Genomic DNA, 12,500 nt, shown 5'->3' with positions numbered 1-12,500 from the left:
GGTTGCGGAAGAAACAATCAAATTATGATTTTTTTGAAGCATGAAAAATTGAGATGACGAAGCGTTTGATTAAGGGAGAAGCAAATAAATGCTGAGACGACTAAAAGAGAAAGAAACAGCCGGATAATGAGGCGTCTGAATGAAGGACGAATTCACGAAGGACGAGACGACCAGATGCCGGTGAAAGGACGGAAGACTGAAGAACAAAAGCGAGTGAAGAAACAGACAAATGAATGAATTGAAGGAGATTGCTGACTGAATCAACATATTAATGAGATTTCCATGAATAAGGGTTGTCGATGGTAGATGAAGAACAGATGAAATGCCGGATGATTGGTTATCAAAGGCAGAGGATTATCCTAATTAATAAGATTAGTTGAATTAAAGAGGTAATGACGAAAAGGATCTATCTAAGAATCTAGGGATCTGAAGGGACGCAGTAAAGAATTATAGAATATGGTTCTTAGAAATAAATAAATAAAGATAAAAAACGGAAACAAAGTAATAGTAGTAGTAATGATGATCATGATAACAATGATATTAGCAATAATGGCAATAATGATGATGATATTGATGATGGTGGTGATGGTAATTGTGTAAATAATGATGACGAAATTTAGCAAAAATAATAATGATAAAAATAATAATATTGATAATAGAAATAATATGATACTTACCGATGTTGTCCATACTAATGATAGTGGTAGTGGTTATAATAGTAGCAGTGATAATAATAATAATAATAATAATAATACAAATAATAATGATGATAACAATAATGATAATGCTAATGCTAATAAGGTTGATGATGATGATGATGATGATGATAATAATAATAATAATAATAATAATAATAATAATAATAATAATAATAATAACAATAATAATTTTAATGATAATAGTAATAATAATAATAATGATAAAAATGATAATAATAACAACAGTAAAAATATTAGTAATAGCACTACTACTAATAAAAAGCAATTATACAGTATTAATCACGAATTATAAAAGTGCAATAACTTCAATGATAATGCTGAGGACAATGAGAGTTATAAAGGTGATATTGATAATGATTATAATCTAATTGTGATACAAATAGTTACGTGATGGAAGTGATACCAAGAGTCATAGCAATAATAATGACAATAATAGTTATAACAGCAGTGGAATCAAAGAACGCCATGAACTGGAAAGTGGGTGTGTCTGTCTGTCTGTTTTTTTTTTTTCGTGTGTGTGTGTGTGTGTGTGTGTGTGTGTGTGTGTGTGTGTGTGTGTGTGTGTGTGTGTGTGTGTGTGATTGTGTGTCGGCAGGTATGTGAATAGATCGTTGATCAGATAGATAGACATGTAGATAAAGGAATAAATTGATGAAACTAATTAGAAAACGAATATTTATATACACACACACACACACACACACACACACACACACACATATATACATATATGTGTGTGTATGTGTATACATAATATGTATATGTACATATGTATATATATTTATATATATGCATATATGTTTACATGAAAGATGGAATAATGCAATACCGCATTGATATAGATATGTATATATATGTCTACATAAATATACATATACATACTTACATACATACATACATATATATATATATATATATATATATATATATATATATATACATACATACATATTTTCAACAGCCATTCATTCCACTGCAGGACATAGGCCTCTCTCAATTCACTATTGAGAGGTAATATATATATAAATATATATATATATATATGTATATATATATGTATGTATATATATATGCATCCTAGAATATAATACGTAAAAGAAACATAATTTCACGGGCCATGCGAGGTGTGAAATAGAGAAACAAGCTGTCGGTGCGACATTCTACAACTGACGTCCTCTCAGTTGCCTCGCTCACCACACGTAACTTCGTTTCCATGTTAGATGATTCCTTTCCACGCTCTCAGCTGGATTGCGAGGGAGAATGAGTATAAATTGTGAGGCAGCGGCAGATGGCGATTTAAAGCTGTTTCCAACCACCTCGATATGTTCGAGTATGAGGCAGAGTGAGTTGGATTGTGAGGAAGCCTGTGTTTTATCACCCTGTCGGTATTTTGGATTTTTAGGGAGAATGAGTATAAATTGTGAGAAAGGGGCAGGTGGCGAATTTTAACTTCAGAACACCTCGCTATGTTCTATGTGACAGACTAAGTTCGATTGTGAGGAAGGGGCAGATGGCAATATAAATGGCTGTGTTTTATCATCCCGTCGGTATTTTAGATTGTGAGGGAGCAAAAGGCAAAGCGTTAGGAGGAGATGGCGATGCGGACTGGAAATGAGTGTGAGGATCTTATCACCGCATCAGTAAGTTTGATCGTGAGTAATGAGGTGAGATGGTGACGGGTTGAAATAGAAATACTTGAGAGATGTGTGCCTCATGTTCACGGCAATGAGTTGGATCGTGAATGAGCATGAGTTAAAGTGTGAGGGAGAGAAAGAGAGGTCATGAGGTTCACGGCAATGAGTTGGATCGTGAATGAGCATGAGTTAAAGTGTGAGGGAGAGAAAGAGAGGTCATGAGGTGAACTGGAATCGAGAGGTAATATTTACTTACCACCGCGTTAATACGATGAACTGTGAGTGAAAAAATAGTTTGATAATGAAGGAGTGAGAGATGAAGTATGCGCCACCTCATTAAACTGGATTGTGAGGAAGAATGAGTTAATATATGAACGAGGTTGACACAGAAAATACGAAAAGGTGTGAGTGAGAGACGGATGTAGGAAAGGCGTGAAATTAAAAGACAAAGGGAAGAAAGTATGAGGACATTTTATTCATGGGAAATGAAGATGAGGGAAGGTGTATGGCTGGAGCAGAGACGAGAGAGGCAGACTATGGACAGCGAAAGAATGCAGGAAGAAAATTGATGGGCATTGAAGGGTGAAAGAATGTTTTCCTCTCGCCATTTTCGCTGAACGTTACAAGACATACACACATATACACGGACACACGGTCAAATGCACACAAAGACATACAGACACACATGAACACACACACACACACACATATATATATAAACAAACAAACAAATACATTGCGATAAACACACACAGAGTCACAAACACACACACACACACATATATATATAAACAAACAAACAAACACATTGCGATAAACACACACAGAGTCCCAAACACAAACACACACACATATATCTATAAACAAACAAACAAACACATTGCGATAAACACACACAGAATCACAAACACACACACACACACACAAACACACACGCAAACAAACATACACTGCCAATAACACATACTAAGACACAAACACACACAAACAAACAAACACACATTTAGTCACAAACACACACAGAGTCACGAACGCGCGCACACGCACACAGCTCCGTTTTCAGCTCTCTTTGAGGAATAAGAATACGAAATAATTGCCATCATCATTTTAAGGATATATTTGTAAAACCAGTGTAACAAATAAACTATATAACAATAACAGATCTATAGGTATTTAGATATAAATATAAATATAAATATAGTAACACATATCCACTTTCATACAGACGGATACATTGGGCTCCTGTTGACACATAACCTGGTGTGCATAAAAAACGTTTCATTTACAGATACACAAACAAACGTTTATGCATATTGCTGTTTACACACACATAAATATGGATTCGTTATCTACGTGCGTGGGGATACAACTTTCATGCTTTCGCGTAAAAGCATTTGTTCTGTATGTGCTTTAATATTCAGAGCAAACCATCGATATATACGAATTTGATATGTATATATACAAATGTTAATCCACAGTTGCATCGCCGTCAGTTCCGCCAAGCATATGAATACTGACGTCGATTCACACAGCTAAATATAACTATTCATGTGATATGCCTAGGAAGACGTCGATATAAACAAACAAAAGATGATTGAAATTCAAAAAATCATCCTTAAAAAAAAGAAGAAAGGAAAACTCGTCTACCAATAGCTACACAGAGAGGGTATAAACATGTGGCTTTTTCCTCTTCCTCCTTTTCCTCCTTTCCTCTCACATAATGGATGCATCAGCAGAGGAGGCGGCGGTGCTACACAGGCAAACTTTTACACTGCGACATTTATCTTTACATTCCGAGGAGAGGTTTTGCTGCGACTATTGTGCCCACCAGTGACGTCATCTAAGCAGTGGCACTTCCGGCACTCGTACCACAAGCATCCCGCCGGCTATTCTCGCCAGAGAAAAAGAGGAGAGAGAGAGAGAGAGAGAGAGAGAGAGAGAGAGAGAGAGAGAGAGAGAGAGAGAGAGAGAGAGAGAGAGAGAGAGAGAGAGAGAGAGAGAGAGAGAGAGAATGAGAGAGAGAGAGAATGAGAGAGAGAGAGAGGGAAAAAAATCGACTTTGCACAAGTGGGCGAGAGACGTCACAGGCTCTCCAAAGCCGGTCGGAGTTCAGCCCCTTTAAAAACACTTCCTGTGCACGACGGAGGGGCCACACTCCTCGTATTCCCTCTTGCTGATCCACATCTGCTGGAAAGTGGCTAGCGAGGCGAGGATGGAGCCGCCGATCCACACGGAATACTTGCGCTCGGGCGGCGCCGTGATCTTCACCTTCATGGTCGGGGGAGCCAGCTCGCTCAGCTCGTGGGTGAGGCGGTCGGCCAGCCCCGGGTACATGGTGGTGCCGCCCGAGAGCACCGTGTTGCCGTACAGGTCCTTGCGGATGTCCAGGTCGCTCTTCATGATGGAGTTGTAGGTGGTCTCGTGGATGCCGAAGGACTCCAGGCCCAGGAACGACGGCTGCGGGGACAAGGGAAGCGCACGCTGCTGTAGTTACGCTTTTGTATCTGTAGACCTGCATTCTAACGCACACATTTATGCGCACACTTACGAACACACACACACACACACACACACACACACACACACACACACACACACACACACACACACACACACACACATACATATATATATATATATATATATATATATATATATATATATATATATATATATATATATACATATATACACTTACGTTCATGGTATAAACATACACGCATATATATAATTATACATATACTCATATATATATATATATATGTATATATATACATATATATATATATATATATATATATATATATATATATATATATATGGTATAAAAACCCACACTGTAAAACTAGATTTAATTGAATATATATATATATATATATATATATATATATATATATATATATATACATATACATACATAAACACACACGCACACACATACACACACACACACATATACATATATAAACTTACGTTCATGGTATAAACATACACGCATATATATAATTATACATATACTCATATATATATATATATATATATATATATATATACATATATATATATATATACATATATATATATATATATATATATATACATATACATATACATACATAAACACACACGCACACACACACACACACACACATATACATATATACACTTACGTTCATGGTATAAACATACACGCATATATATAATTATACATATACTCATAAAACTGTTTGACAGTGAAAACAAGGGTGTGCGTGGGATATATCATAACTCCTAGAATTTAATCCTGACAGACTGACCACTGCAGACGGGAATTTTGTCTCATATTCGTCCAACGAAATACAAGAGAGAGAGAGAGAGGGAGAGACATCCTGCGGGAACGTTTAACAGTTTTAAACCATTTCTCGAGCACGAAAATCTTCTGTGGGGTTGGACTGGGTTCTGTGAGCGAGAGGAAGCGGGTAGCAAGGCAGGACGAAGCACCTTTTTAAAGAGAAGAACAAGGTGTGTCTAAGATAGGAAGGACATTATCGAGTCCCTTTTCATTAAGTGGGTTGAACTTGAAATAGATATTGTGATTCTTTTTTTTTTTTTTTTCGTGCTCGATGCCCTTGAACATTTCTCAGCAACTATATCGCTTAGAGATTCCCTTGTCAATTCTGTTTTTACATTTATTTCCCTATCTTTTTTTTTCTTTTTTTTTTTTGTGTTTGATCCTTTTCACTTTCTTGATAAAATTCCCTCCTTTTTCCCTTTCTTTTTAAAAAATTACTTTTTCCTTTCCCTTTTTTCCATATCATTCTTTCCTATCATGTCATTTAATTTCCCCCCTTCTCATATAGCATTCCACCCTTCCTTTTATCCAATTATTTAAAGGAAAATAATCTGAAATATTCCTTATACTATTTTCTCCTCATTCTAAATTCCTTTTTAAGCCCGTAATCCCCTCCTCCCTCGCGGCGGCACCGACCTGGAACAGCGCCTCGGGGCATCGGAACCTCTCGTTGCCGATGGTGATGATCTGTCCGTCGGGGAGCTCGTAGGACTTCTCCAGCGACGAGGACGAGGCGGCCGTCGTCATCTCCTGCTCGAAGTCCAGCGCCACGTAGCACAGCTTCTCCTTGATGTCCCTGACGATCTCTCGCTCGGCGGTGGTGGTGAGGGAGTAGCCGCGCTCCGTCAGGATCTTCATGAGGTAGTCCGTGAGGTCGCGCCCCGCCAGGTCCAGGCGCAGGATGGCGTGCGGGAGGGCGTAGCCTGGCGAAGGAAGGGCAGGGAATAAGGCGGATTTCATATGAATACACACACACACACACAACACACACACACACAACACACAACACACACACACACACACACACACAACACACACACACACACACACACGCACATATATATATATATATATATATATATATATATATATATTATATATATACATATATACACACACACACACACACACACACATATATATACATATATAACATATTTATATATATATACATACATATATATATATATATATATATATATATATGTATGTATGTGTGTGTGTGTGTGTGTGTGTGTGTGTGTGTGTGTGTGTGTGTGTGTGTGTGTGTGTGTGTGTGTGTGTGTGTGTGTGTGTGTGTGTGTGTGTGTGTGTGTGTGTGTGTGTGTGTTGCTAGATGCAAGACAAGTGAACCTCTATAGAGCCATGACTGTGAATATGAATAAATCGTCTGAATATGTTTTTACAAACGCCTCAAACAAAACCGAGGCTTTACATAACGTGAGATGGCACATTTCTATTTACATATTTCATAATCAGAAGAGTCTGATATAGAGAAAAGAGTTAATTCTCATCTGGAAATGTCATACAGGTATCCATTACCGTAAGTCATCGAGAGTAACTGCTTTTTCCCTGTGTAAATAGCGAGGGTTCATCCGGGAACCTTTCTTGGAGGAATTCACTCATTATTTTCGCCAAAACCTTCACTTTCGGGCTACGCGCAGGACATGGTATAAGAGACTATACAGATGTATAAACACACACACACACACACACACACACACACACACACACACACACATACACACACACACACACACACACACACACACACACACAAACACTGTGTAGGTGTGTGTATATGTGTGTGCTTGTATGCGTGTGTGTGTGTGTGTCTGTAAATGCGTGTTTGTGTATGTGGCTGAATACGATAACACACACGCACACACAGACGCATTGGTCTGTTATGCACATTTCATATTTGTACTAAACTTTTGAACTGACTGACAACTGATCTAAAAGATAGTACTATTCTGAAGCAACGGTGAAAGTCCCAGAAAACTAATATGTTAACAGTAAGATAGAGACTCTCAGAGCACTTAAAACCACAGGAAATTAGGTATAAAAATCTTACACCTAGGTATAATTTTTTAAAAATAATAATAAGGATAATACTACTAATAATAAGGATAATAATGATAATAATAAGGATAATACGATGTCGATTCTTTTTCTTATTCTATTTCACAACTGCAGTAGATTTAAATACTTCGAAACTGCACCAATAGCTCATATGTTTTCGTTCAAGGACTTATAGTGTCAGACACTTTATGGTTTATCCTTTTATAATTTTTTCGTTGGGGTCTGATAATAATGGTAAAGATAATGATAATAATGATGATAATTATAATGGTTATAGTGGTATTAGTGATGATAACAATGATAATGGTAATAAATGTAATGATAGCAATAGTTATAATAATCGAAATAATAATGATAAGGATAATATTATTGATAATGATAATAACGATAATAATAATAATTATAATAATAATAATAATAATAATAATAATAATAATAATAATAATAATAATAATAATAATAATAATAATAATAATGATAATAATGATAATGATTATGATGATTATAATGACGATAACGACGATGATAATGATGATTATGATGATGGTTATGATGATGATGACAATAATAATAATGACAATAATAATAATAACAATAATAATAATAATAATAATAATAATAATAACAATAATAATAATAATAACGATAATAATAATAATAATAACAAAAATAATAATATAGTAACAATAATAATAATAATAATACCCCAATATTAACCACTAGCCAAACGAGCGAAGAGCCTCGCCCGCCCCACACCACCGCTCTCTTACCCTCGTAGATAGGTACAGTGTGTGAAACGCCATCGCCGGAGTCCAAGACGATGCCAGTAGTGCGTCCGGATGCGTAGAGAGAGAGCACGGCCTGGATCGCCACGTACATCGCAGGTGTGTTGAAGGTTTCGAACATGATTTGCGTCATTCGTTCTCTGTTGGCCTGTAAGTGGGAGCGAGTTTTATGTCGTGTGTTTATTTTATTTTTAAACTTTTTTTGGTGTGTTATGAGAAATGTATATTGGTTTATATTTGATGGTGTTGTTTCTTGTTATATGTTTAGGTGGTAGGGCACGTATCATATGCCTTCTCAATCTTTTTCTTTTTTTACATGTCAACATTAGTAATTATGTAAAAGATTATTATCATTATCAAATGTAGATGTATATACTCGTTTTATTCGTTAATGTTAATCACGAACTCAAGCTTAAAAACACAAAAGGTGTGTGTGTGTGTGTGTGTGTGTGTGTGTGTGTGTATGTGTGTGTGTGTGTGTGTGTCTGTATGTGTGCGTGCGTGCGTGTCCTCGTCTGATATCCAAATAATGTATGCCTTATCGACTATGACATGACATGACAGTCTCAGAATGTTTACACGTAACTTGTTATGAATCACTGAACAGTCGAAGAAAGCATATACACCATACACACCACGAAAAACAGACAGACACACACATACAATAACCTAGCGTCTAGGTATGGACTCCACATCGAAAACTAGAATTATTTCAAAATGACTTCAATTTTCAGATAGAGACCATGTTTGATATCAACAATAAAACTATTACACCTGGAACCCACGGCAATAAAGGGTTATGTGAAAAGAGAAGTTTTGGGCAGCGAGAATTTACTGCATTACCTCTCTATCTTTAGGACTTTGGTCGTGTAAAAGAACACGCAACGTTGATATTTCACCCTGTGGCATAGCGCAAGAAATTTATTGGTGCCCTGTACGTATACCTGTTTAAAATAATAAAATGGCTGTACTAATTCCACTAAGATATATATATATATATTTATATGTCTGAATGTGGCATAAACTAATCGAAATGATAAGAAAAGCAGATGATACATTGTAACAAAAGGTATGAAAGAAAATGGATATCCTGACAGAGCAAGGAATGTATCTGACCGGTTTCGATTATATCTTCGTCAAAAATACGTGTATTTCTGGTGAAGGTATAATGAAATACAACTCTCGCACTGTGAAAACATTCATTCTTTTTCATAAACTTTCTACATTTGTCGCAGCGACACACACGCACACAAACACCCCCCAACACACACACACACACAAATACACACACACACACACACACACACACACACACACACACACACACACACACAAAGACACACACACACACACACACAAAGACACACACACACACACACACACACGCAATCAACTTCTACCCACCTTGGGATTGAGCGGCGCCTCGGTCAGCAGAACGGCCCTGTCCTCGGGGTTGACTCTGAGTTCATTGTAGAAGGTGTGATGCCAGATCTTCTCCATATCGTCCCAGTTGGTGACGATGCCGTGCTCGATGGGGTACTTCACTGTCAGGACGCCCCTCTTGCTCTGGGCTTCGTCCCCTACGTACGAGTCTTTCTGCCCCATGCCCACCATGATGCCCTGGGCGAGAGTGGAAGATGGGGGGGGGGGGGGGGAGGGTAAGATCGTCATTTGTTTTTGGTAGGTATCGAGATGATGGGATTTGCTCCTTATAGGATTGGATGAGGAATATGTCATAGAAAGAAATAAAGAAATAAACTCAGGCAGAAAATGAACAAAATGATTTGATAATGAATGTTTTGAATAAAACACGGTGTATTTTTTTCGGACAAATAACAAAAAAAAAAAAAAAAAAAGTGGAAATTGCTTTGACCGAAAAGGAAACGACGCTGGATTCGAAACGTCAGTCTTTTCCATTCTGTTCTTACGGCTGGTTCCATTTTGTCTATACATGCGTTAATATATCTATATTAATATATCTTTAATATTTTCTTAATGTGGCTTTTTGCTTTGTAACTAATGTGCCTGCACACACACAAACACACACACACACACACACACACACACAAACAACCCCCTAAAACAAACACATACTAACACACAAACTTACACGCACACATATACACGTACAAAGCACACACATGCTCGGCTGAATGAAATGAGCGTCTCTCAGTGGCTGCAACTGCTTACTGAGCTGACTATGCCAATATTTATCATTTAATATTTCACGAACGTGCATGGGAGCCAAATAATCTAGGTCATGAAATTACTGAGTGTGTCCTCTGATCCTGGTAAATCCACGTCTCAAGCAAACATGCAGGTAAGGGAAATCTCTTTTTCGAAAGCATTTCAATAGCGGGGGATTCCAGCCGTCCAACCGTGGAGCTTACATGGGATCGAGACTCAACATAAAGCTATTAAATTCCCCCCCCCCCCCTCCCTCCCTGCCGACTGTTTCAGCCAGATGCTATTATTAGCTCTTGAGCAAATATCGAATGTGTTACAATGGAGAAATCATTACCCTGACGTGATAATTCCCCGGATCGACTGAAGGGAAAAAGAAAAAAGAAAAACAAAAAAGAGAGAGAGTGAGAGAGAGAGAAGAGAGAGAGAGTGAGAGAGAGAAAAGAAAGAAAAAAAAAAGGGAACAACTCCACGAGCAATGGAGAGCAGATATGAGTATTAGCGTGGCAGCCGAAAGCATGTTGACACTCGGCAAACACAGAACTAAATTATTTAAGCGTCATGACGTGCACCTTCGCCGTGACTGGAACCCTCGCTCCCTCCATCCCTTGGTCGAGGGGACCACTATGTCGCCCTTGCCATGAGGGGAAGCCGCGGATGCTGGGCCGCTGATGAAAATCATAACACAGCCGAGGGGAGCGGAGCCAACTCAGCCTGCGCGAGGAGGAGGGGGGGGCGAACCAACGTGAAATAAGTGCGAGACAGAAATTGCAGCAGAGGCTTGTAGAGTTGTAGAATTTTTTAAATGTTTATTTTATATATGTAATTTTTTTATTGTCATTACTATCATGTTGTTGTTGTTGTTTTTATAAATGAAATACGTAAGACGGAGTAGAATGATGTATACGGAAATAAATATGTTTCCTCATTGGACAAAAATATGAACTCGGAGGACCCTCAAAACCATAAACACAAAACGTATTACTCCTGTAGCCCTTCAGCGAATTACAGCGTTGGAAATTCTCCAGATTTTGTTTCATATAGGTATTTTGAATATTTTAGACAATAAAAACTGTGAACAGCCAAAATATTTAACGTTTTTTTTCGCTTGGGTTCTGCATTGGTTGAAATATTATTTTGGTGATTTTAACTTTTTATTTGAAACGTGGTATAGTATTACCTTAGAGTTTTCATGTTTAAGTAACTATCGTTCTCATGTATTTTCAAAATTTTATATTCACAACCCCTCACAGCTACCAACATAGATCAAGTCTTCATTAATATCTTGATCCTTCATCGTGATAACAAACCTAGAGTTAATGACCTGCAGCGCATTATCTTTCGTAAAAATATCCAGAAATATAAACACTAAAAAAAACATTATTATCGTCAAAAATTTCCTCTTCATCTCACCTTCGGGAAAAATTAAAAAAACTTTTTTGGATAATTCCTGTTTACAGTGACGTCACCCGTCATTAATCTTCATCAGTTTGGCCGGAAATTCCCCCGGGAGATGGGTGAGCGCCACTGAAATGAGCTAGGGCCGGTAGACGGGCTGAACGCTGAGTCTCAGGTGAGTAAGTGGGTGAATCCCATGAGTCGATCCGAGTTGATACGGCGATGGATGAATACATATCTCGAGGAAGTGTGGAAAAAAAGGGTAAGTCGACAGCGAGTCGCCAGAGGATTTCGTCACCTGGCAGCCCCGATCTCTTCACGGTAAGCATTAATCTCCTCGACAGGCGCGGCTGAACAAGCTGGATTA

General features: G+C 37.7%; 1 protein-coding gene across 1 annotated transcript in view; it reads right to left on the bottom strand.

Moving 5' to 3' along the window:
• Positions 1-4,379: 4,379 nt before the first annotated feature.
• LOC125032954 (actin, cytoplasmic A3-like) overlaps positions 4,380-12,500 on the bottom strand; it is a 17,417-nt gene continuing 9,296 nt past the window's right edge. Inside the window, exons 3-6 of the mRNA XM_047624360.1 lie at positions 9,956-10,171; positions 8,537-8,699; positions 6,321-6,607; positions 4,380-4,810 (exon numbers count right to left, since the gene is read on the bottom strand). Of these exons, the coding sequence (XP_047480316.1) occupies positions 4,472-4,810; positions 6,321-6,607; positions 8,537-8,699; positions 9,956-10,171 (1,005 nt within the window). The 3' untranslated portion in view covers positions 4,380-4,471. The remainder of the gene's footprint in view (positions 4,811-6,320; positions 6,608-8,536; positions 8,700-9,955; positions 10,172-12,500) is intronic.

This window comes from Penaeus chinensis, chromosome 15, assembly GCF_019202785.1.
Source record: "Penaeus chinensis breed Huanghai No. 1 chromosome 15, ASM1920278v2, whole genome shotgun sequence".
NCBI classification, from domain to species: Eukaryota; Metazoa; Arthropoda; class Malacostraca; order Decapoda; family Penaeidae; genus Penaeus; species Penaeus chinensis.
This window is presented reverse-complemented; position numbering and strand designations above follow the sequence as displayed.